At 48.6% G+C, this 27457-nt stretch overlaps 1 protein-coding gene across 1 annotated transcript in view; it reads left to right on the plus strand.

Moving 5' to 3' along the window:
* Positions 1-27457, plus strand: part of LRP1 (LDL receptor related protein 1) — a 1472234-nt gene that overhangs the window by 1031444 nt on the left and 413333 nt on the right. Inside the window, 1 exon segment of the mRNA XM_078688974.1 lies at positions 20098-20220. Within this exon segment, the coding sequence (XP_078545100.1) occupies positions 20098-20220 (123 nt within the window).

A 27457-nucleotide genomic window follows, 5' to 3' on the forward strand; every position in this document is an offset into this window, starting at 1 on the left:
CCCGGGCTGGCACACCCCCCTTCCTGACGTGGGGTTTCCCACCAGAGTGGGGGTTGAAACTGGTGGGGGCCAGTTGCCGACTACAGCAAATGGTCTGGAGAAGCTCTCAGAGGCGGCATGCCTTTGAAGCTTCCCCCTGCCCATCCTGGGGGAGGAGACCTAACACCTCGCCCAGGATGTGCATTGTTGCAGGCCCAGGAGAGTGGGGGCTCTCCACCCGGGGGTCCAGCAACATGTCGGCTGTGTGACAGCCTCTGCAGCCACTCAGACCAGACGTGGATTGTAGGTTAGGGTTTCAGGGGGCATCTCTAAGATGCCCTCTGGTGCATTTTACATTAAATCCCACACTGGCATTAGTGTGGGTTTAACGTGCTGAGAAGTTTGGTACCAAATTTGTCAGTCTTCAGTGTAGCCATTCTGGTGCTGTGGAGTTCGTAATGACACCCTCCCAGCACTATATACTCTTAATGGCATCACTGCACTTACAGTGCCCAGGAATGGCTCTGGGTACTGTAGGGGCATAGGGCTCATGCACCTGTGCCCACGCCACTGGCATAGGTCACCCAGCTAGAGGGGTGACTGAAGTATGCCAGGGCAGTGGGTTCTGTGGGCATGGCACACAGTGTGCCATGTCGACTCGGTTTAGTTCTGTACCTAGACACTCAGCCTGCAAAGGCAGTGTTTGGGTATCAGGGTACAGGCCCTCTAAGGGTGGTACAATAAGTGCGGCAGCACTTAGGGGTCTTCTCTGGTCACAAGGCCCTGGGCACCTAGGGTACCATTTACTAGGGGCTAATAGGTGGCCAGAGATGCCAATTGGGTTTTATTTCAATACAGCTTTAGGGAAGGAACACAGGCCCTGGGTACCTGGTTGGCAGGAGCCCGGGGCACACTCAGTCAAAGCACATCAGCAGTTCATCAAAAAGTGGGGGCATACCAATGCAAGAAAGATGGAACTTTCTCAAACAGGGGCTGACATGTGGCCAGAGATAGCAATTTGGTTTAGGCTTCAATGCAGTTTTTAGGGAAGGAACTTAGGCCCGAGTATCTGCTTAGCAGGAGCACAGGGCACACTCAGACAAAGAACATCAGCAATTCAGCAAAAAGTGGGAGCATACCATGCAAGAAAGAGGGGGCTTCCTCACACCAAAGCTGCACAAAGTTTCTGAGGACACTGCACTGATTCTGAAGAAACAAAAGACTCACTCACATAAGCTAACTGTGGAATAAGGCATTGTCTTTAAAGGACTTCATAAATGTATGCAGGAAAATGCAAATGGAGTGACAAGAAACAGGTACAGGAACAAACAATGCGACTGCCTCCACTAAAAAGAGTACAGACCACAAGCCCAATGACTTTCAGCCCACCAGAGTCCCTGCAAACATTCTTGCCCTCTCCACAAGAAGAGGAAGAGGGGGAGATCCAAGACATGGATCCACAAGGGACACAAGGAAAACAGGACACCCACCACACACTCAGACCCGTGGGATGACTGACATGATCCTACCTTACCCAGACATGGATCCCCCATTTCCAATAAAACCGTCCCCACCAGATGACACATCCTCAGACTACAGTGTCATACAGAGAGCAGCAGAGTCCCACAAGCTTCCAGTGCACACCACTGAGGAGCAAACAGACTACCTAGTAGAAATACTTCAGCTCAAAGATAGGATCCTTACTCAAAGTAGCTATAGAGGTCTTTAAGGACCCAGTCAAATCTCAGGTCCTGATACCTCGGATAGTGAAAAAATACAGGCCATTGCTAACACACCCAATTTACATATGCGGGCACTCCACAGCAGACTCTCTTGTTATAATCACTGCCAGGAAAAGAGCTCAGCACAGGGCACTGGAGAAGTGTCTCCTCCAGATAAATAAACTAAAAGAATTGATGCTGCAGGCAAAGTGGTGGCAGCAGGTCATGCCAGTCACTGGAGGATTGCCGATTCAGTTGGTCTACTCACCTGATAAGAGGGCTACCTGGGTTAAAAATGCAAGAATTCATGCCACATCTCCCTAAAAATATAAGAAGCGAGGAGAAGACCTGGTAAGCGCGGGCAAGCAGTAATCTAATGCAGCAATCCAGTAGACGGAGCAGACACTGCTGCAAAGGACATCAACACATCCATCATGCCCTGCAGATATGACTGGCTACGCATAGCAGGGCTCAAACCTGAGGTGCAGCAACACATTTTCAATGTCCCATCCAATAGGGAAACCTCCTTGGGCCTGCTGTGGACGCACAACTTGAAAAAATCAAAAAGGACACCAACACAGCACAATCAATGGGTGCCTTACAGACAACACCTCAAAAACAGCCCATTTGGTGTTACCAGGGTAGAGGGCAGCTAAAGCAACTACCCCTGAAAACATATCATATCAACTTCAGCAGCAACAGTACCACCAGCAGAGCTGTGGATTCTATATAGGCAAAATAGGGGCAGAGGCAGAGGTCCCCCCAACAAAGGCAACTCCACACCACCAAGCAAGTGACTTTCCCACAATCCTCTTCCCCCTCAAACCGCCCTGCCCCGACCATGAAACACCTGTCAGGGAAGGCTGCACAAATTCCACCAGTTGTGGCCAGACATCACATTAGACCAATGGGTTTACAAGTAAGGCTTCCCGTTTTCCATTTTGACTGAGTTTTACAGATAAATACAGACGGAAAAAAAAATATTTTCTTGTCTGTGTTTATTTTTAAATGTGGATAAAAAAGAAAATTGGTTTGCTTTTTAAGTAATTCTAAATACTGTCTGCCATGACTGCCAGTCCAATAGCTGTTTGGATTGATAAGTAAAGGGGCTAAAAAAAAAGAAAAGACTTTTAGTAAAGAGGCTTTAACAGCAGTAGATATGCACAAGGTTATTACTGAAATTTGAATATTTTCTTATAAGTGAATTGATTTATCTTCTGTGGATGTTTGTAGTATTAAAACCTTGTAGGCATTCAAGCTGAAGTTTATATGTACCTATAAAATAAATTCGGAAATATACTAATTGCAACTTAATTTTTCCACAAAACCCAAAATAAATGTTGATAAATACAGATAAAATTGGCAAAAATTAAAATGGATAAATACAGACGGAAATGTCAAAAAAACAAATACCATAACACCGGGAGCCCTAATTACAAGTAATCAGGCAGGGACATTGCCTAGAACTGGCCCAACAGCCACTAAATATCTCACCAAAATGTAATTTCTTAAAACGATAGCATCTATATCTACTGAAGGAATAAGTAAAGGCATTACTGCAAAAAGGAGCCATAGAACAAGTCCTACTCAAGCATTTTAACACAGGAGTCTACTCCCTTCTCATACCAAAAAAAGGGCAGCTCACTGTGGCCCATTTTGGACCTACGCCCACTCAATAAATGCATATTGTCCGAACACTTCCATATGGTCACATTGCAAGATGTGATACCGCTACTATAAAAGGGCGACTTCAGCACTGCATTAGACTTGAAGGACGTGTATTTCCACATTCCAATCCGCCCTGCACGTCGCAAATACCTACAGTTTGTGGTAAATGGGCGTCATTACCAAGTCAAGTCCTACCATTTGGGGTAACAAATGCCCCAAGAGTGTTCAGAAAATGCTTAATGGTAGTAACTGCAAAATTACGAAGAGAAAACATATGTCTTTCCCTTTTTAGATTATTGGATGATCAAGAGTCCAACCAAAGCCAGATGTCTAACAGACTTTTAAAGCAGATCTACTACACCAATTGCGCCTCAAAATAAATGCGAGAACATTCCATCTCCAATCACCCCAGGTTCAACCATACGTGGGAGCGATACTAGATTCAGTCTCGGGGACAGCTTGCCCCAATGCACAAAGGGTTCTCAATCGTCACAACCAATTGGATGTTTTTCAGCCACATTGTTACCTACCAGTCAAAACAGTGATTCGCCTTCTAGGAATGATTGCATCATGCATAGCAATAGTGCCTCATGCAAAACTACACAAGACCTCTCCAAGAGTGCCTAGCATTGCAATGGTCACATGCTGGGGTAACATGGAGGATCTAGTGTTGGTTTCACCCAGGGTCCATCAGGCACTTCAATCGCTGAAACACCTCAAACATGCTGAAGAGAAGAGCCTTGAATGACCCAATCCCACAAGTAACAATCACAACTGATGCATCTCTCATGGGGTGGGGTGCTCATATGAAGGACATTGTGGCCCTGTGTTCATATGAAGGACATTGTGGTTCAGGGACACTGTACCACACAACAACAGATATTGCACATGAACATTTTGGAACTCTTAGCCATCTATCTGGCTCTCAAAGCGTTCCTACCAAACATAAAAAAGAAAAATTCCCTTCTATGAACAGACAATATTACATTCAGAAACAGGGAGAGACCCATTCCATTCAACTGTCACAGCTGGGACCGGTCATATAGAAATGGTCAAATAGTCACAAAATACTCCTCCTGGCACGATGTACCAGGGCAGGACATCTCCACTGCGGACATACTCAGCAGGACACACCAACAAGTTTAAGAGTGGGAAATACACACTCCGTTAATGCAATGATACTTCCACCTGTTCGTCACTTCCGAAAACTCAAACTACCAAAGCTTTGCATCCAGACACCCACAATCCAAGGGGAACGCCCTGCGATGAACTGGTCCGGGATATTTGCTTACGCATTTCCACCTATCCTACTCATTCCATATGTGGTCAGGAAACTCAGACTTAATTAACCTTGATAATCATAGCTCCCACATGGGCTTGGCAACTGTGGTACACAACACTACTAGAGATACCCCTAGTACCTCACAAGAACTATCCAACTACCCAAACCTTCTCACTCACAGCAGCAGGGTAATAAAACATCTCAATGTTCAACAGCCCAATCTTGCAATCTGGCTCTTGAGGTCATAGGGTTTGGATACTGAACCTACCTTCACAGTAGGACTATTCTAAATGAGGCCAGAAGACAAACCGCGAGGGCCTACTATGCAGCAAAATGGAAGCCTTTTTGCGCCTCATTGTGCCTCACTAAACATTAACCCTTCTTCTCCAACAGAACAACTAATCTGTTACACTTAAATAAATTGCATTTAGCATATACCTCCATACTCCTACATTTAGCAGCCATTGCAGCATCTACAAAACAGGAAGCACCAATCCCATTTCCGCATTCCGATCATCAAAGCCTTAATGGAAGGATTAAAATGAATCATTCCACCTCGTACACCTCCTTTACCAGCATGGAACTTAAACATTGTACTAACAAGACTTAGGGGGCCTCCTTTTAATCCACTACATAACTGTCAATTTCTATTCTTAACATGAAAAGTGATTGGCGGGGGCGTTGCTTAGCAAAATGGCCGGCTAGACGTGTTCTCGTTCAGCTCCTGTCCAATGCCTCCATAATCCTTCAAAATCCTGGCACTTTGGAACTTTTTAGCACAGCCCCTGGGGTGAGAAGCCCCCCTGGACCTCCGCAGCGCCGCAGCGGCATGGTAATCCTCACCCCCGATAAAAATACGCCCGGGGTGGACGCGCCGGAGCCTGCAGCCTGCAAATGGCAGCCGCCGTATTGCGGAGCAAGTGAGGGGCGCTGGAGCGATCGCAGAAACCCTGAGGGTCGGCGGAGTCCCTGCGCGAGGGGACAGAGTGGAGTGCGGGCCCCCGGCGGGGACGACGCGGGACCGGCGGGCAGATCGCCGTGGTCCCTCGGCGTCCGCACCTACGTGAGGCCGGTGAGGAGCGGCTTACTCGTGCACTGGCTGCTGCTGCTGGAGGACGCCGGGAGGGCCCGTGGTAAGAACAGTACCCGCTGGGACCGGACTGCCTGGCTGTCGTTTCTCCCCCCTCACCCCCTGGGGGACGGTTGGACCCGGTGGAACATCATGGGGGAGATACTCCTGTACTGCTGGCTCTTGGAGTGGGGCGATTGGAAGAGATAGGCCCCGCACGGCTGGTGGGGTGTGATCCGCCGGCGCTGCGGCTCCTGCTGCTTGGGGGAGACGTAAAAACCCGCAAGTTTGCTTAACCATATTGAGGAGTGACCCCGCCCCCTCCTTGCGGCTTGGTGCCCCGGAAGTCCCCGATTCAGTGACTGGGTGGACCGGCAGGGTGAGGATCCGCGGTTGACCTGTGAGCGAGTCTTTGGAGCCTAGGGGTGGGATCCCCGCAGGGCCGGGGTGTGGAATGTGGCGCCACGGCGGACAGTACATTCCTGACGTGCGTCACCATACCATAGCGCTGCAGCAGTGTATTGATGCGACTTCTGCCGCCGAGGCCTGGAGACGGTGCGAGAGCTGGCCTGGATGGCGTGGACGCTGATTTGTGGCCGAAACCGACGGAATTTGCGTAGCTGCCTCCGGGGTCTGGCCGAGACTTGCGAGGTGGTTACAGCTGTGGTTGCGCTGGACAATCGCGACCCCCCCCCCCTTAAGAGCTGTCCTCTAAGACGCCCTCGGGCGGTCGCGCCACTATGGGAAAGGACCGGCAGACAAGGGGAGCCCAGGCGAATAAGATAGTGCAATACACGGTCCCAGACCCCATGGCGACGGAACGCCCCAGAGTAGACCGAGAGATGGAGACCCACAAAGATACAGCGGCCCGGGACAAAGCCGATATCTTAAGCTGCAATTCGCGACTCCAGGGTGGCGTTGGAAAACAGGATGGACGGGATGGCCATGGACATCAACCATCTGCGCCTAGACCTCAGAAAGGTGGCGGACAGGGTTACCACCACGGAGGGGGACTTGAGTGTATTGCATTCCGAGGTCCGTCAGCTGAGGAAGACAGTCATAGCTCTCCAGGATCATACGGCCGGGTTGGAGGATCGGGCGGAGGATGCAGAGGGGCGGTCCCGGAGGAACAACCTTCGCTTCCTGGGATTTCCGGAGCGGACAGAAGGGCCGGCGGCGGACCTATTCCTTGAGGACTGGATTGGCAAGGTTTTTCCGACTCTGCAATTATCCAAACTGTTTGCAGTGGAGAGGGCTCAAAGGACTCTGGGACCACCGCCGAAGCCGGGCTCCCCACCTAGGGCCATCATAGCCCGGTTCTTTAATTTCAGGGACCGGGACTTGATCCTTCAACACATTCGCTGGTCCGCCCAAATTTGACAATCATGACATCCATATATTCCCGGATTATACGAGGAAGTTTCAGAATCTCCGGAACGACTTTCTACGAGTTAAGAGACTGATGCGAAGTCAGAACATTAAATATAGCCTGCTCTTCCCAGCCAGGCTTCGAGTGCAACACGGCGACAAGACGCATTTCTTCGACCGTCCTTCGGATGCGGACGCCTGGATGGACTCTCTGGGCTTGGCGGGCCACGACCACACACCGGACTGGCAGGAGCAGAGACGTTGGAGCGGACGACGGCGGAGCCAGCGGCGCGGAGGGGGAGGTCAACCCATGGGAGGACGTGCTATCGCAGAAAGCAGAGTATCACGGTGGGCCCAGATGGTACTCTTCGAACGGAACTGGAGGCGATCCCAACCCAAAACCAGTTCTCCCCATTGTGTCTGGTACAAGAAACAGTCGGATTTGGGGGGGTGCCCCTTGCCCGGCTGTTGACCCTGCAAGTGACAAATGACTGATGGACATGGTGGCCTGTACTGCATTTGCCATTTTACACGTGCTAAATTACATGTTGACCTTGATTCCAGGCAATGCTCTGATCTTCCATTTTGTTTCATCGCACTTCCATTTTGTGCTGCCTTGTAGTTACACTTCAGCAGTAACATAAACATGTTTTTCATGTAAACCAGTACAAGTGGGTGCGAGGCATCTCGTGAGGATGCCTTGTGAGGTTATGTTGTACCTTCAGTGTGTTTTTGTACATTCCATACTCATCTCTAGGACAGAGGGAGGATGGCCGTGCAAAGCTCCAAGGCCAGAGATAGGGAAAGGAATGTCTCTTGCCTCGGCACAGCCCAAACAGAATCTGGCCAGGTCTGTCTGGGTGGGGTTGATGCAGAGATGGGGCCAGCACCTGTGAATAGATGGGCAAGAGCGCCTGCTAGAGGCTTCTCGAACAGGTTGATTTAAATTATAAAAAGCGGTGTCTGTGGGGTGGAGCTCAGGAACTCAATCTTGGAGTGGACGCACTCGCGGGACAAATTTGGATGCCCGAAGAGATTACTCCCTGAGCCCCGGTCTACGGGTTCCCGACTTGGTGTTCAGTGCTTGGCCAGGGATGTTGAAGTCTCCGGTGCTGCAAATGAATCTGGTGAGGTGCTTTGTACATTAACTGTATATATACCTGTATTCACAGTTTCATATTTATCTATATAGTGGGGTGTATTCATTGTTTATTGCCTTTCACTCAGTGCCTAAGAATATATTAGCTTCAGTGACTTATTGCCTTTGCCTACAATATTAATAAAACTCATTTTACCTCCAAAGGAGTGTTGGAGTTTCTGTGTGAGTAAGTGGTGTGCGTAAGTTCAGATTACGCAAGTGGGCAAAGCAATACATGGCCAGAACGAACCGCATGAGGTCTTGGGCAATGGGAGTACCTTTATTCTCCGACCCGAGGGGAGCTGTACAAGCCCGAATGACTTATGGAAGGGGCTGTTCTCCTGGAGACTGGGGGGGGGACAAGAAGAGAAGGGGGGCTGGAAACTTGGGGGTTTACTTTTACAGTGGCTACACTATTGTGCCGTGCATAGAATTAACTGACCGGCTGTAGCGTGCGGAGGCGGCCGGCTACACCACTGGTTGGGCAGGGCTGCGCGGCACCAGTCAGTCGGCTGAACATCCAAGTGAGGGGAGGGAGACTCTTCTGGACTGCTACACATATAATTGTTGTGTTATTCCTTTTTTCTATTCATTGAGTACAAGTTGAGGGGGGGGGTTTAAAGGGGATGGTGGAGCTTTGGGGCGGGGTTCAGAGTCTTCTGACCAGGATCGGATTAGGAGATGCGTTACTACCGCCTGCGGGTGGGGGGTGTTGGGGATCCATATTTTGGTTGTGGGGGGATGCTGCCGGGCCGAATTGTAACCTTGCTAGGGGATGTATAGGTTGTTCGTTTTTTATTTGGAGGGTCACATTGCACTGTGGTGGGGGGGTCATATGTATGCGAGCTGGGTGCTGCGATATCATGGACTACTGACTCACGGCAGGTGATAAGTACAAATTAGTAACATGGAATGTTAGGGGGCTCAATAATATGATTAAGCGAATGGGGTGCCGCTCGCAGCCGTTTTCTTTTCGTTGGGACAGAGAGTAACTAACCTGCAATACCCATTGGGAGCTGAAACCAGGGATCCACATCAGCACGCCTGCAGGGACCGGGACTGCGAGACCCAGGAATCAACACGCATCAAGAACGCAGCGCACCTGGTGTCTCTTCCCGCCCCCTCCCACCACTATATTAGCACGTCACAATACGTGCACGCGGGACGCGCGCGGGCGTACGCCGGGCTAAGCCCGGGCAAAGGGCGGGCCGTTTGAGGCCGTTCGAGGACGGCAGAGACCGGGACCGGGCCACCCCCGTGGTCAGAATCTTCAGCTACCCCTGTCGCCACCTGGTCCCCTTCACATCGAGGCCGAGATGTCCACCAGGGAAACAAGGAGTAAATCGATGCTGGCTGCGGCAGGAGTCGTTAAAGGTACCATCGACAATTACTTTGTCATGGCAGGATCACTTCTGATAGATGAAATTTCTGTACTTGAAAGACGCATCTCCCAGGAAATTGAGTGGGTGAGGAGATCATCAATGGGCCCACTGGCCCTGGCCAAGACCCCCGAACGAAGGCCAGTGGCTAACATTACTAACCTCGAGGGGTTGGGGGGGGACCTATCAACTACTAGCCCAAACCTTACAAGGGAGGCCTTAAATGACCTTGTGGACATGAGTCTAATGACCCTACCGGTAGGCCAAATACCACCCACCTCACTTTTAATCCCAGGCTCTGGCTCTGACTTTGCCACAGCCACCACGAGCGAGATTGTCTCGGATCTTGCAAGGGAAGGGGCAATCAAAAAAAGAGGAAAGGAGGGCAAACGAAGGGAGGATGTAAGGCAAAAACATCTAAGGCTACCCCCGTAAACGATGCTGTCACTTCTGGCAGCGCCACCCTTGGCCAACTCTCCAAGACTAGTGTGGAGGCTCCTTCACTACTCACTGCACCAAAGGGTACTTCCTCTCACCCCATTAATATTTCATTGGATTCTTCTAGTGAGGATATAACACTCACAGATATAGGCTCACTTTTTAGGTCTCTTCTAGCCCCTCTTGAAGCCCGGCTGATTAAGATCGAAGCCAGACTGGTCAATATCGAAAAATCGACAGTCCAGCTGGCTGATAGCCTGAAAATAGAAACCAAGGGAGCTAAAAGGGGGCTGGAACCAAACCACAACAAGGGTATTGTGAAAAAAGACACAGCTAGTTCCCAAAACACACAACGCAAATCCAATAAAACCATGACCCCGCAACCCCAGCCTATAACAAACAAAATAACCTTGCCCGCACTAACCCAGCCTTCATCGCATCCCCCCCCCCCCACTAAAACTACACATTCCAAAATTTTTGCCGCTTCTTTATTAGACAAACCGCAAAGTGACCCTAAACCCAGAGATAATATTCCAAACAATCCTCGTAAAATTAAACCAATGACCCTACCACCAGAAGCCTCTCCCTACACAGTCATCCTGGTGGGAGTACCCGAGTTAAAACCCGCTGCCACAGAGACGACCACCTCCCTTAGGAACAAAGTCATTAACTGGTTGTCCATATATCGACCTCTCCCGCAAGGTACAACCAGTGATGTTCTTATGGTGAGATGAACTACCTGGGTTGGCAACACGAGGAAAACAATCAGAGGCGACTGTGTGGTGGTTAGTTTTAGAGAACACAGGACAGCCTCTTACATCTGTAGCTGGTCCCTTGAAGACCAAGTGAGCCAAATCCAACCTCTCCCTCTCTCATTCTTCTACCCATCGAACATGTACCATTCAGAAGATCAAAGATGGGGATTCCATCAAGAATTATTAGAAGAGTGGGAGAGAGATTGTGATGGGAGGAGGGACACCTACTTCGACAGGAGTACGGCCCCCGAATATTTACCCCATTATGGCGATGAAGAGGGATGGGAGATTAGCACTAGGAGGAGGGGCGGAAGGGGGGGGGAAGACCTAGAGGAGTCCCGGGACCCTATAGAATTCACCAGCCAGCTTACTTACAGACCTCAAATAGGTATAGCAGCCTCGAAATGGTTGATTGACTGCTTAAGCCCATAGCTAGGGACCTGCATCAATTCCATTCATCAGACGATTCCGAGGATGGAATCACCCCCTGTGAACAACCCCAACCTTTACGAGAGGGGATAACTGCGTCTAATAATCTTACGTTGTCCCGAGATCTCAGTCTCCCCACAACTGACACACTGGGTAAGGGTAAGAAACCAGGGCCCGGTCACGAGGACCTGCCACAAGATCTAACGGCAAACCTCGCCACAAAAGCTCTACCACCCCCAAGACATCCATTCTTCAAATTGATTTCATGGAATATAGCCGGGCTGGGAAATAAAACGGATTGTCCAGAGTGGGCTTCCTTTGTTAACTCAAAAAACATCTGCCTCTTTCAGGAAACTTGGGCAAGAGAGGAACATACACACTCGGGGTTTGCAGTGTTCTCAAAACCTGCTAAATGGGGGGGTAGGGGACGTCCATCAGGAGGGTTGGCAACTTGGGTGGCCTCTCATCTAGGCTGCCAGGCTAGACAATTACTAGTTGATTCAGAAGACATATTACCGGTTCTTCTAGAATGGCCAAACTCTACCAAGTTGATGACTATAAACGTCTATTCGCGAACTGTAGTTCTGCAACGCGAATCTAAAACCATTGAGGTACTCTCGGCTTTCCTGAGTGCAATTCCAAGAGACCTCCCATATGTGGTTGGAGGGGATTTGAACTCTCACTACGAGCCACTGCCCGGCCTTCTTGATGGACCCTCCCTAGAGGAGGATTCATGATGGCTGATACCTGCTACGGTAGCACCTCCTCCAAGAGCTTGGACCTCCCTCGCACTGCAGATCACCGCACTTACCCTTAACCATGGTCTAAGGGCTTGTAATGGGCGCACTAAATCAGACACCCCAAGCAAATGTACCTACAATGAAGTAGGAAGGGAATCTAGATTAGATTACGTCTTAGTCCAATTGTCCTGCTGGAAACGAATTATCGATTTCAGGGTACTGGACAGAGGGGACAGCGATCACAACGCACTCGAACTTGAATACGCCATACCAGGCATCGAGGACCTGGGACAGGACAAAAAGTCCAAAGACAGGGTTACTCCTGGAGAACAACAGGAGAAGAGCCAGGTGGGGGAAACTGGTTGCAAGTGGCGATAAGTTACCCAGGCTTTACGCTAGAATCACCCCTGTGTTGGAAAAAGCTTTTGATCTGGGTGCAGATCTGGGGAATGTGAAAAATAGAGACCAGTTATGGCGAACCCATGGTGAAGTAATAAGCACCATGGAGTCTGATCTCTTTTCAAACGGCACTGCTAGATCCAGTGGGATGCATAAAAAGTCCTGGTATAATGCCACATGCCGGGACTCGAAACGTGAACTCCTACTCGCTATTAAGGAGCGTAGCTGTAGGGAGGAGATACAAGCCAGAAGACGGGCATATAAGACACTACTGGTAAATGCCAAGGCCGATTGGGACCAACAATATTGGGAGCAACTCTCTGGGGCATTAGCCACCAAAGATTCTTGTAAATTTTGGCGGTTAGTCAACAACGGGTCAGAAGACCTGCCGTCGGCTATTGAATCCAACATTGCCCCGAGCGTTTGGCAAAACCACTTCCAGTCACTATACGCAATAGAGGACGCGGCTGTGTCTACATCCTACCGCACTCTAGTTAGTGGCGAGCAGGGTGAACCCTTCACAGAAAAGGAAGTCCGGGCAGCAATTTAGGGCCTGGCTGCAGGTAAAGCACCGGGGCTCGACGGAGTGCCTGGAGATCTCTTCAAGCAGGAGCCAGGGATATGGGCTCCCTATCTCCTGTTAATATTTAATGCAATCCTCAGGGGAATGGACGTCCCGGATACTTGGCTGGGCGCAGAGGTGGTCCCAATATATAAAAAGGGTTCCCCTCTCCTCCCAGCCAACTATCGTCCAATAAGCCTTATCGACGTATCCCAGAAGTTGTTCGGTAGGCTGATCTTGGACCGATTGCAGAACTGGCTCGAGGAAACAGATACCCTGAGCCCATATCAGGCAGGTTTCAGGAGTGGGGTCTCCACAATTGATCAATTGTTCAGACTAAACCTCATGTACTGGAAGACTGCATTGATCGAGGGCGGCACCTTGTACACGGTTTTTGTGGACCTACGCGCCGCCTTCGATCTGGTGCCAAGAACAAAACTGTGGAGGGTAATGGAAGAGCTAGGCGTTCCCAATGACATTCTCGCAATCTTGATAAGACTACATCACAACAACTTTGCACGCGTCAGGTGCGGGAGAAGTGGCAATTTAACTGAAAGATTCCCCGTTCGCAGAGGGGTGAGACAGGGCTGTGTGCTCGCACCGACCCTGTTCTGCCTCTTTGTGAACGGGGTAATCGCGCACCTGGTGGGGATTGCAAACACCGACGCCCCAAAACTCACAGGCAGCAGGGTGCCCGCAATTATGTTTGCGGATGACACCCTGCTGCTGTCCAAATCCCCGATGGGCATACAGCGGGTGTTAGACGGCTTTCTGGAATTCTGCACGGAAAGAGGACTTGAAATTAACCCGCAGAAAACAAAATTCATGATCCTAAGCCCCACGCCCTTCAAGCGCCCAAACCCCCTCCTCGGCACAGTGCGCTTGGAAAGGGTTCACACTATAGAGTATTTGGGTATAACACTTAACCAAAATCTCACGTGGGTGGAACATCAGATAAAGGCAAACATGAAATTGGCCCAGAAGGCAGGTGGTATTATGAGAATTGCGACTGTCATCATACCGCCCTCTCAGTCCTGCTATCCAAATTTACAAAGCACAGGCACGGGGGGGGTGCTACTTACGGGGCAGAGATGTGGGGCCACATTCCAATGTCCTCTTTGTTAATCACAGAGAATACATTTTTGAGGCAGCTGACTGCTATCCCACCAAGTACCCCACTGCTGCCCCTGAGATTGGACCTGGGAGTGAGGCCTATTACGGAGGAACTAGGGCTCAGGCCATTAACATTCTGGCGACGCATTTGGAGTAGCCAAGATCTTCTCCACTATAGATCTGAGTTGCAGGAATTTTTAACCCTACCCAACGCCACTAAGATCCCTTGGCTAAAATATATCAAGACAACCTGTGAGTCTCTCGGATTATCGGACCTATGGTCAGACCCGGGAAGTACATCCATCAGGATTCCAAGGAAAGCGCTGTCCAGGGTATATTATGATGAAATGCTTTCTCGAGCTCTGGACGGTGCGCGCGAGGGTTCTCTGTCACATTGTTTTATTAAAATTAAAGACTCCTACAACCTGGATCGTGTTCTGGATGGCATGACCCCTGCTCCAACTAGGAAATTATTCCTGCAATGGAGATACGGGACCCTTCCTTTAATGTCTTTCACCAAAGTATGGTCACGTCGGCCGCCCACAGAGAAGTGCCCGGCATGTGACCACACAAAGGAGAACGAGGCTCACGTGATTTTCTTTTGTCGAGCCTACCAGAGAAGCAGGAAATTCTGGCTGGTCCCCCTCCTCAAAAACTTGGGTTTTAGAACATTTTTACCTGCGTATAGAATCCTAAAGACAGACTTATCTCCGCCAATTGTGTTTGCTGTGGCAAAATTTCTAACTGCGATGTGGTACACCCGAAATCGACTGATTAAGATGGCTGGAGAATCCTGAAAACTGCCACCCTTTGACTTACTGCTTAAATCTTTAATGTTTTTAATATTAATGGATTGCTTGTAATTTCAATTTTAACCAAATGCAGCTATTTGTATATCTTTTATGATCTTGTGATCGAAATAAAGATTTGAAATTGAAAAAATTGATTAAGCGAATTAGGGTGGCCACCTACCTCCGGCGCTATGGGGTCTGCATTGCATTCCTACAGGAGACACACCTTTGGGGACTGACTGTCTTAAGTATGCCCAGCGTAGGTGGCGGGGGCAATTGTTCGCCACGTCTTACTCCGGGTTCGCCAGGGGTGCATTGATATGGGTGGCACCGGGAGTCCCTTTCAAGGCCCTGCACACTACACTGGATCCGGAGGGCAGGTTTGCGATAGTGGTGGGGATGTTAGATGGTCGCAGTGTATGCTTGGTGAATGTTTATGCTCCGAACAGCAATGGCGGGGAGTTTCTGGGTCGGGTGCTGGGACGGTTGGATCTGGACCCGGACACGGAGCTACTTGTCGCAGGGGACTCCCTTGATGGAGAACTAGATAGATTCCCCCCCAAACTAGATGGCAAGCCTAAGATGAGGGAGGCGATGAACCAGATGCTCCAGAGTTATGGCCTGTTAGATGTATGGAGGCACCGCAACCCAGCCCAACGGGTGTATTTGTGCTACACGCCTGCTGCCAATACCCATAGTAGACTGGATTACTTCTTCCTCCAGGGAACGGCACTGTATCAAGTAGCGGAGATTCAATATTTGGCTCGCTACTTGTCCGACCACACCCCGCTCCTGCTCACGTATTTGATAGGCAGACCACGGCCCAAGATCCCGCTCTGGAGACTCAATACAGAAGCCTTGAGCGACCCTACCTATAAAGAAGCTATTTCGCAGGGGCTTGAGAGGTATCTGGAGGTGAATTGGGGCTCAGCTAGCACCAGGGCGAATGAGTGGGATGCCATGAAAGTGGTTCTTCGGGGGATCTGTTTGTCTACGGAGGTAGGGGTAAAAAGGGTGTTAGAACGGGATCTCCGCAAATATGAGGACCGTCTGGCAGTGCTGGAAAAAGACTTTCCTACAGACAAGGAACGGCTGCCGGAGTGGACGGCCACACGCCAACAGCTGGGGGACATGTGGGCCCTCTCTCGCCTTACTCTTTGCCCTGGCCATCGAACCGCTGGCATGTCATCTCCGCACGGTACTGGAGGGTCGGGCATTCGAGTGGGGGATGTGGAGCACGTGGTGTCCCTGTATGCGGACGACACGCTGATATATCTAAATCAGCCGACGCAGTCGTTGCCGACCTTGATGGCCGCATTATCACAGTTTGCGGTGGCTTCTGGTCTTGTGGTGAATAAAGCAAAATCTCAGCTCTACGCGATTGGGGAACGGTCCGACTGGGAGGACTCCCGTGGGTGAACGGAACTCGGCCACCTTCTTCCAGCACAATATGGGTAGGATAATCCGGGGTCTGAAGGGGAGTATCACCTTTTGGAATACCGTTAAGGTCTCCCTGATGGGGAAGATCGCCTTAATCAAAATGGTGGTCCTCCCGCGCTGTCTGTACACAATGCAAGGGTCCTTTTATGAGCTGCAGCACCAGGTCTTTCGAGAACTGGATTCCTTATTAGTCCTCCTATTGTGGAACGGGAAGCGGTGTAGGGTGAGCCTAGAGGTCCTGAAGTGTACATGGGGCGCTGGGGGGTTTACAAGTCCCGTACCGGGAGCTTTATTACTTTGTGTCACAACTGCAACATGCTATTGCATGGCTGGATACGAACCCCTCCTGAGAGAGGTCCTTGATGGCAGGTACTTATGGGAGTGGACAGTTGGGAGCGCTGCTCTGGCAGAGGGGGGGACGACGAGACCAGGCCCCCGCTTACGCGGTTGGTGGCCACGATATGGGACTGAGCGGTACGGCGCCTGATTCGCGACAGACCGTTCGCCCCTGACATGGATCTCTGGCTGATGCCACCCTTTGCCCAGATTGAACAGGTCATGTCCGTGGATAAGTGTAAGGAGGGGGGCTGCCTGATGCTGGCTGACCTCTATCCAGACGATAGATATATTACCTATCAGGAGGCAGTGACCTCCTTTGAGCCGGGTCCGGGGCAATTCCTCCAATATGCTAAACTAGCGGCAACAGCGCGGCAGCTCTAGCCGTCGTTTCCGGAAGCTCCAGTGCACACCCGCACTCTGGTTACCATGTTGGAGATGGCGGGGGGGTGTAAGTTTGTGACTCACCTATACAGGGCATTACGGGAGGACAAAAAGTTGCAGCCCCTGACGGTGGAGGATAAGTGGCAGCAGGTATGTCCGCAGGAGATTACCCCCCGAGAGTGGGAAAAAATACATGAAAGTGTGAGGAAGGTGTCCGTGAGCAACCGCTTTAAGCAAATCCAGTATATTATACACATGATTTACCTCTCGCCCAAACGGCTTCAGGCTATTGATAGTACCAGAGACTCCCACTGCCCGGGATGTCGCAGTGCACAAGCGGATTTTATACACATGGTTTGGGCGTGCCCCGTGCTCCAGTCTTACTGGGTTTTGGTTTTGGAGGTTCTGGCGAGGGTGACGGGTGGAAAGTGGACATGGACCCGCGTGCTTTCCTCCTGGGCTTGATCCCCTGGGATCCCAAACGGAAAGTAAGCAGGCGCTTCCTAATGTTGGGCCTGGTCACTGCCCGGCATCGTATTGCATCCATTGGTTGTCCCCACAGGGCGACCCACCATAGGGAGTACAAGACTCGGACCTTATATTTTTATTCTTTTCTCTTTTTATGGACCCGGCAGTAGGGGGGGGGATGGGGGGAGTGTGGGGGGGACGGGGTTGGGGTGGGGGGGTGGGGGAGTTCTCATACAGTTGTATAATGTTAAAGCGCAACAACAACAAAAAGTAATGGCGAATGTGGTGGATGGAAAACTTATTCAACAAAAAATAAGAAGCACAACTTGTCAAACTAAAAAAAAAAATATATATATATATATATATATAAGAAAACATGCTGCGGGTAGTTGCCTGCTCTTTAAAATGAGAAAGTAATAACTGTCATGTACTGCTATAAGATATATCAACCTGCTGAAACAGATGAAAACGGTATGCACTTAAGCTTATATGTACTGTTGCCACCGATGCTGCGTGTTTAACCTGAAAAATCAATAAAAAGAAATTTAAAAAAAACAATGAAAAGTGATTGACAAAAGGAGCCATATGAGCATCCGGCCTTGGAGATTGGAATTGGGTTTTACTCCTATTCTTTCCTATTGCTGGCTTTTCTACTGAAGATTGTGACTCCCTTTCATGACAGACAGTTAATCACTCTTCTGATATTCTTAGCCCCATCTCACCCTTCGAAAAAGGAAGCAAGACTCCATTGTTTATATCTGAAAAGAGCACTGAGCTTTTACATCGATCATTCCAAAGGCAATAAGGTGAATAATCAGCTCTTTGTGAGGTTATCGAAGGCGAAGAATAACAAGGCAGTACAGAAAAGGACTTTGCTCAGGTGGATAGTCCTCTGTATTAAACTCTACTACGTTTTGGTCAAGAAGCAGCCTCCAGAAGGATAGAGGGCCTGTTTCACCATAATCAAGACTACTATCACTGTATTAACTTGCAGAGTACCTTTCCTGGACATTTGTCAGGCTGCAATGTGGGCTTCAATAGACATGTTGACCGAACATTTCTTTATTGACAGCCAGGACCGATGGGAACGGCATTTTGTTTTTTCAGTCCTGCAGGATTTTTTTATCCGAGCCATTCCACAGGCCCACTGCCAGAGGAAGTACTACTTTGGTATCCATTCTAAAAATGAGGAATTTGTGGGTGGATGTATCCATCAGAAAAACATCTTACTTACCATTGGTAATCTTTATTCTGGTAGATTCTCTAATGGCAGATTCCGCACCTCCCGCTCACCTCTCCTCCTGTTGTGTAGAATGGACTTTTTTTTATTCGCCGAAAAAAGGTCCCAAATTAGAGATCTGCAAACTCAAACAAATAAATATTTTTTGGGCTCAGAATCCGATTGCATAGACAGTGTCCAGAAAGAAACTTGCATCAGCATGCTTGGGTGGTGCTTGCATGCAGCTCTAGTCATCACTTCCAGGGCATAGTAGGATCAAAGCTGCTCAATGCTACCTACTTGTGCACAGACGCTGTACTGGAATATATTCTGGATCCACTTGGTGACTGAGTGTATATATAATCTAAATGTGAGGAATCTACAGTTAGAGTATCTGTCAGAAAGTTTTTACCAAAGGTAAGTAACTTGTTCATTATTACTCTCTGCTGCTTATTTATAGGAAAACTGTCTGTACTGGTGGTACTAAGTTACCTCAATCCAGTCATCTTTTATTGCGACTCTACTTAATTCCCATATTTTCTTAGGGTTCCTGCAAAAATGATTATTTTACTATTACAATTTGAGGGACTATGCCTAAGAGCTCCATAAATATATTTAATGGAATTAGTCTGACAGTTCTTATTGGTACCCATCATAAGTATACATAGAAGTCTGACGACTCCACTCCTTCTATTTGTAGCAGACACATTTATGGACACAGTGCGAAATTGGCCTAGTTGGTCATGTTATCTATTGCCCTGATGAAGGCATAAATTAAATATTGCAGAAACTGGTCACTGTCCATAAAATTGAGTGAAAGAAGAGGAACTTTTACAAGCACATAATACAACACTTTTAGGTCGGTTAAATAGCGAACCTCAGTAATCTTTAGTGGAGTTCCCTTCACCAAGTGTTATTCGTATTAATTGAATGAATGAGAGTGTGATTCGGTTAGGTTTTTACATTGTTAATTCTAAACTAGATGTATTATATATATATTACATATTTGATGAAACAACTGCGATAATCTGTAACAAAATTGAGTAAATATTTTTGCTATTCACTACACACCTGAAGCCCAACTTATGACTGTTAAGTGAAGCTAGATATATATGTTGTGACCCATGCAAAGTACTGCCAGCGCATCACATTTTCGCTCTACAATACCACTGCTATTCAATTTCTGGGATACACGGTGACATCAGTCATCATGCTGCAAAACTGATCTGCAGGGGAAGCTTCCATTCCATTATTAAAATCCCTACATAACTAGCCATGGTATTTTGAGCTGGGTTTGGAGAAGCCTTTGATGTTGTGCTGTTGCAGTATTAGGTTCCTCGCACAGCTCTGCAAGTGCACCTCATTCCCTGTCCCCTGGTTGTCACTGTGCTATAATCAGTTTCTATTTCTCTTACACAGCAGAAGTGACCTGCGCTCCAAATCAGTTCCAGTGTGTGATCACCAAGCGCTGTATCCCAAGGGTCTGGGTCTGTGACCGTGATAATGATTGCGTTGATGGATCCGACGAGCCAGCCAACTGCAGTAAGAATCCTTGTTTCCTATTAGATGCAATACCTAATCAAGCCTGGGTACACCCCCTGTGTGGATAATGTGGTGCCAAGGATGGCAGCCTATGTTGCTCCAAAGGGGCCCTACTGGTTACTTCAGTTTTTTGAAAAAACGTATTCCTGGAATGTGTGGCTGTAGATGCACATGCTCTGCATACTCCTGCAATCTAGTGTTGGGCTTGGTGTTTGCTAGTTGTTTTTCTTTCAAGAAGTCTTTCTAGTCCTGAAATGTGCTGTGACTCCTCCCTTAGTGGACAATGCAATGGATTGTTTTTTTACGCCATCCGGTTCCGATGTATACTGAGAGGCCTCAGAGTTCATTGTGTTTAAACATGTTTTTAGGCCCACAAGTTTGGGTATTGGCGTAGACGCATTGGGAAAACCAGTCCTCTCCTCAATGACTTTCCGTCACACTTCATCACCTGGCACCTTCAGAGGAACAATTTTCAGGCCTGGAAAAGGCTGGAAAAGGCGCTGGGCACACCTCTCAAGATGCACCATCTGTCATCTTCTGAAAAGACACCTTCGTTTTTGAAGAAGGTAAGGGAGCTGGTGTAGGAAGCTGGCTCTGTATATACTATACCAAAGTGAGGAAATAGTGTGCACAGAGGCAAGTGGAACTCCAAAGGTAGGCAGAGGTAAAGTTAGATAGTATTAGATAGCACCTTACTCTCTATTTGTGGTAGTGTGGTCGAGCAGTAAGGTTTTATCAGAGGACAGTGTTAAGCATTTGTTATACACACTCAGTCAGCAAATGAATTCACACACTCAAAAACTGAACTTCAGACCAATTGTTTTTGTATAAAAATATTATTTTATTTCCTAGAACCAAGCAAGCCTGGCACCGGTAAGTGATAAGTACTTTGCAATAAATATACAGTTTTAAAACAGTTTGGATTTCAACACTTTTATTTGATTACAGTAGTGTTACTGATAATGTAATGCTTTTCAGAATACAGTACATATACTTTGTACAGGATATATAGTAAAATTACAGGTAAGTTACTTTTGAGACTACTTTTCTGACACAGTGTAGTATACCTGGATACTACACCGGGACATTTCCTGTAAAGAGGTAAGTAAAATCGTTTTTGTTAGTTAGTACAATTTTAAAGAATTTCTTTAGGTTTTCCAACTCCACACTGCAGTCAATGTTATCCTATGGAGGAAAATGGTGTTATCTGTTTAAAGGTAAGTACTTTTTTGTGGGCGTTGGTGTCTGGGCTTAGACTCAGGGGTCCCCCAGGGTCAAGGATGCACTCTTGGTACACCCTCAGCGGTACTAGGGCAGCAGGGTGCAAAGTGCTGAGGCCCAAAGTTATCTAGTAGGGGATAGGGGTGTCCGGTTGGGGGCTGCTGACGAGCAGGACACTGTGCTGTGGGAGCAAAGCTCCTGGACTTAAGCTCAGGGCAAATCGGGGTTTAGGCCAGCACACAAGTTGCACCCTCAGCGCACTGAGGTGACCGGGAGCAGAGTGCTGTTTTGGGGTCAGAAGCCCAGTAGCTTTCAATAGGGAGTTACCTGTTTGCAAAAGCACTGCAGGCTCAGGGACAAAGGTCTTCTGGGTGCGACCACCTTATTTGAGATGTAAGTTGGGATCTTGGGGGGTTTTTAGGCAGCGTCGGGTCACCCAAGGCCGTGGGGCGTCAGGTGCAGGGGTGCCTTTTATGGTCGGATCTTCTTACCAGCTCCTGGTTGCGGTTGGGGGGACCTTCCGGTTTGAGTCTGCAGGCATTGGCTGGAGGCTTGAGGCCGGTCAGGGTTTACTGGATCTCGGGTCAGGATTGCTGGGGGGAACCTTCTCTTGGTGTTTGCCCACTTGACCTCGGGCTGTGAACGGTGGGTGCAGAGTGGTGCGGATTTGCGGTTTCCAGCCAGGGACAGATGTTGATGAACAAATCTGGTGTTCACAGGAGACAGTCTTTGTGGTTGAAGGCAGACAGGTCTGGGATTTACAAGGTTGCTAGCTGCAGGACACACCTGTATTTCGCAGGAGCAGGTTCGAGCTGGAGAAAGGCCTGTAGGGCTGGGCCCAAGTCAGTGGGTGTCATCATCTTCTTAGCTTTGGCACCGCTGTTCGGTCCTTCTTCTTTTCTTGTAGTTGCTTCTTGTCTGAGGAAGCAAGGTTCAAGGGTGCCCCTAAATACTAGTTTTAGGGGCTGTAACAGGTAGGTAAAAGGTTGGGACCAATGGGTCTCTTCCCTGGGGTGGGTACACCCCCTAATATGCCACCCTCCAGTGGGAGGGGGGGCTTAAGCCTTTCCCTGGTTGGCTGGGTTCCCCCATCTGCAAGATTGCAGGGACTGAGAGTTGTGCTTCACCTCGCCTCCCCCACCTGAGGGCTGGAGTTGGCAGAGGTGGGCACACCTCTCTTCCTCACTTGTTTTTCCGCTGGTTCTCCCGCCCAGATTGGGGGTCAGAACCAGTGGGGACAAGCTGCTGAAAGCAGCAAGTGGCCTGGGGAAGCTCACAAAGGCAGCAAATCTTTGAAGCTTCCCCTTTGTGGACCCTGCCCATCCTGGGGAGGAGGCTTGGCACCTTGTCCCAGGATGTGCATTGTTTTAGGCCCCCGAGAGACGTAGGCTCTCAAACCAGGGGTACAGAAACATGTCTGGTGGTGGCAGCTGAAAGCAGCCACTCAGCCTGGACACTAGTGGTAGGTCGTTTTTCAGGGGCATCTCTAAGATTCCCTCTGTGCATTTTTCGTTAAATCCCACGCTGGCATCAGTGTGGGGTGTGGGGTTAATGTGCTGAGAAGTTTGATACCAAACTTCTCAGTTTTTTAGTGTAGCCATTACGGTGCTGTGGAGTTTCTAATGACAAACACCCAGCACCATATACTCTTAATGGCAGCACTGCACTTACAATGTCTAAGAATGGACTTAGACACTGTAGGGGTACAGGGCTCATGCACCTGTACCCTCACCACTGGCATAGTGCACCCAGCTAGAGGGGTGACTGATCTATGCCAGGGCAGTGGGTTGTAGGCATGGCATGCAGGGATTTGTACCATGTCGACTCTTCACTTTGTTCTGCACCAAAACACGCAGCCTGCAAAGGCAGTGTGCAAATGTGAAGGTACAAGACCTCTAAGAGATACTTTGTAATATTGTCAGAATCAACACTTGGGGCAATACTGAGAAAAACAATGCAATCCTATGAGAGGAAAGACAGGTAAGTAATTTCAGGTAAGTACTCGACTTACAAGGTAGGTACTGCACCACCAGCGGCACTGGGGCGGCCAGGTGCACCGGTCACTGGGCCCAATGTTAGCCTATGCGAGCTTGGGGTACCTCAAAAAGGCACCTATTGCAGGTAGGTCCCCATGGTTCAAGAACACAGACCCTGGGGGTTGAGGTCAGCAATGCAGGGGCCACCAAGTAGTACCATGGTTACACCACCAGCAGCACTGGGTGCAAAGGCGGCGTCGGGTGCCCTGTAGAAAGCATTGGAGACCCTCTGTTGGAGACAAAGGCTGCAGGCTTGGTCCAGAAGCTAGCTGAAGGAATCCAGCAAATGGGGACTTGAGTTGGATAGTGGGGGGGATGCCGGGACACTGTTGGTTGGGCACTCCTAGGCCTGAGGGTGCAGGGTGTCTTTAGGCGTCTGGTGTTACGAGGATTCTGCACATACACAAAATTATGCGCAGGAAAACAGGAAGTTGGTGTATAGGGGTTGTACCTTCCTACCACCTTAGTACCCAAAATCCCAAAACAGACTAGCTATAGTGTCTCATTCATTCTCCTACATAATCACGAAGCTACAAATGATTAGACAACTCAAAACACAACACTATCGACTCTCTCAGGAAACGCGGTAGCAAGACATAATCTTTCTCTCACTCACTCTTACTTGTCCACAATAAGGATTGTCAGAGTCACTGTTTAGTTCAAAATGTTTATTTTAACTATTGTGCTCTATAATGCAGTATACGAGACACTACCAGCAGCAAAATGGTTAACGCTAGAAAAGTTAGCATTGTTACAATACCATAGAATATGAAGGGGGATTACATTATATACAGACAATGGAAAAAGAACGCTAACCACCCTCCCCTTGGTAAGTTGAGATTTATAATGTGTTTAGCATGTTTTGTCTAGGTGCTAGGGACTGACCAGAACAGAATAACAAGGGGCAGGTTTATCGACCTTGCACATCGTGTTCAGACTAAACTCCAAGAACAGCAGAGAACGCAGAAAGCAGACAGTTCTCATGTGAAAGGCACAAACCGAGTCTTGCAAAATAAAGTCATGTAGTAATGTGCGCAAAAGCAGCATTATGGCAGCAGAGCTCATGATTTTATTTGTTGATTTTATTTAATGCGATTTTATATAGCGCGATCATTACCCAAAGGTGTCCGAGCGCTTTACATAAGAACCAGTTGCGATACATAAGGACTTAGGATTACATGTGTTACATAAAAGATACAAACAGAAAAAAGTTGCAAATGTACAAGTTATAAAGTCACACAAGGAAGAGATATTCAAGGAAGGGATACAAATGGATATACTCTAAGAGTCACATAGGAATGGTAGATAGTACAAAGGTCTACTGCATATACTAGTGATTAGAGTTATCTCTATATACATATATATACAAATAGTAGATTTTCTCAGGTCAAGACCCAGAAAACCAGGAGAGCAGAGTTCCATTAAGTGGGGTCGAAGGGGGGACGCAGTCACAACACCAAGGGAGGGTGGGAGGGATACGAGGGTATGGAGAAAAGGCAAATCAGAAAAAGGAAGAAACATTTAAGGATCGTCAAGGGGGAAACAAGGGAAAAGGGGAAAGGACGAGGGGATGGACAAGATGGCGGGTCAGGGTCCAGAGAAAAGCGGCCGACAACAGCAGCAAAATGGCGGGCAGGGCAAAGGAAAAAACATAAAGAAGTTCATGAGAGTGACCCTGTGACTATGAATTAGAGTGCCAGGAGAAGTCCGGGGGGGGACATAGTTCAGAGATCAAAGTCAGGAAGGGAGAGCAGGCGTGTAGGCTCGGGACCACTGGAGTAACTTAGAAGATGATTAGCAGGTCATGGCTCCCTCGCCGACATACCTGGGAAAAGTTCACTGGTTCCTCGCTCCTGCCTGGCTGCAGCAGCACTTTGTATGACTACAACAGAAGTTGTTAGATGGGGGCATACAGGGGTTAAAGGGCTGAAAGAAGGCTATGCCCTCTGGGCTGTCCGGATGCCAAAGCAAAGTTAGTTGGGGTCTGTACCTTAAACACAATGCAGACCCAAGCCGCCCGCCCCGCAGCTAGATCCGGGGGCCGCCAAGCACAATCACCGGATTACTGATCTCGACGCAGCGGGAGCGCCCTCCAGTCACGGCGCTCCCACAGGCCATGCCCACCGGAGGTACTTCCCAGCCCCCAAGACACAGCGGATCCTGGCGCGGGCCACACCTCTAGGCCCCACTGCAATGGCGGCCAGGTCCGCTATCCCCGACGATGGAGACAAATCGGAGCGGGCCGGCTCGTGTCCGCGGCTAGATCCGGTGGGGGGGGGCGTCATGTCGACTCTTGCTTAGCAATGTCGATAATGACCCGAACGGCCATAAAACACCCTGGCAAGGTCGTAGTATATGGGCAAAAGAATAAAGCAGAGTTCAAAGTTAAGCAGAGTACAGAAGTGCTTGGAAAAAAAATCATGTGGAAAAATTAAAAAATTGTTACAAAAAAACATTTTCTGGTGATTAAAATGTTTTTGTTTCATGAATAACTGGATTAAGAAGGAGGTGGCAAATCCAAAAAGTATGTGAGCTCAAGAATGCAATTTGTTCTAAAGGCCATCCCTATCGGAAGTAGAAAAAAAGGATGCCATCCAATTAAGTATGTCGAAGGAACAGACCTGCTGCTCGTATTCTGAAGCTTCCAAGAGCATGTCAGGACAACTTGCATGGTATTCAATGAAACTTTGTAGTAGGAGGTTCTGCGCAGCTGCGCAGATATCCCTTTCAACCAATATCCCAAGTGCAGCAGCACGTGCCATCTTGCCATTCCCAGAACAAGCCAGCTCAAGGCCTTTAAGGGACCCATTAACTGGTGGAAATCCGGGACTGTAAATGACGTGTTGGAGAGGCATAAATCCAAAGCCCAATAGAAAGAGCACCTCTGACAGTAGGATACAGGTTGCACGCAAGCTAAGTATGCAAGGCGAAAAGTCAATCCATAACTCACGCTAAGCGTCGCTAATGGCAAGCATCCAAAAAGTTGTTGCATTCGCTCACGGTACAGTTGCAATTGGCCTGGTTTGAGCATTACCATAAGATGAGCAGCCATTGCGTAGTAGAAGCAGAAGGATGAGTATTTCACCTGCAAGCGCCAGTAACAAAGAAAACCCTCCGAAGACGCTAGAAAAGATAGAATGAATAAAAGCTGGTATTACTCCAAATATCGTCTGAAAAGTAGACACAAGGCCGGATCCCACATTCTTAAAAAAATTAGCAAGGCCTTTGGTATCAGATGCATTAAATATTTGACGTATAAGCTCCACAAAGTGAAGTGAGACGTTAGTGTTCAGAAGCGACTGACTTTCTCTAGATGTCCTAGCCACCTGCACTTGAAGGGCTCTCGAGCTGAAGTGAGGGCCACTTCCTGTTGAAACAATAGCGCTTTTAGCCTGCTCAATTTGTTGAAATCTGTTTTTAAAGTAGGAATGGAAGTCCAAATTGAACTATCTACTCTCCCATGTGGGGGTGGAAAAAGCACATTGCTACAACAAATAACAAGCTGTGAAACTGTTAATAAATACGGGATCCCTGCCCGTAAACCACAGCATTCGTAGTAATTCAAAATAAGATAACTGCCAGTTTTAAGCAATGCAAAAGTGGGAATTATTGATGGGACGGGAGTTTCCTTAAAAAAACGAGCAAGATTAGGCGCAGATACATTACAAGCGCCGTGCAACTTAACGTGTTTACAAACCAGGGAATTCCCTACTGTAGCATCGCAGTCCTCCCCTGTTAGGAAAACTTGCTTATCTTCCCGTTGACATCTATAAGTAAAAGGAAGGGACCATAATTCATGGAGAAACCCACAAACCAGAGGCTCAAAGCGCCCTATCGGAAAATGTTGCATACATGATTTAAACTGAAACAATGAAAAAGGGAGACATATTACCCCCCAGAAACCTCCGTTCCTCTGGCACAAAACTTCTGCGGGTACCAAAAATCCGCACTGTGCAATGGGGCGAGCGCAGTTTCCACTT

The sequence above is a fragment of the Lissotriton helveticus genome, chromosome 1_1, assembly GCF_964261635.1.
Source record: "Lissotriton helveticus chromosome 1_1, aLisHel1.1, whole genome shotgun sequence".
Classification (NCBI taxonomy): Eukaryota; Metazoa; Chordata; class Amphibia; order Caudata; family Salamandridae; genus Lissotriton; species Lissotriton helveticus.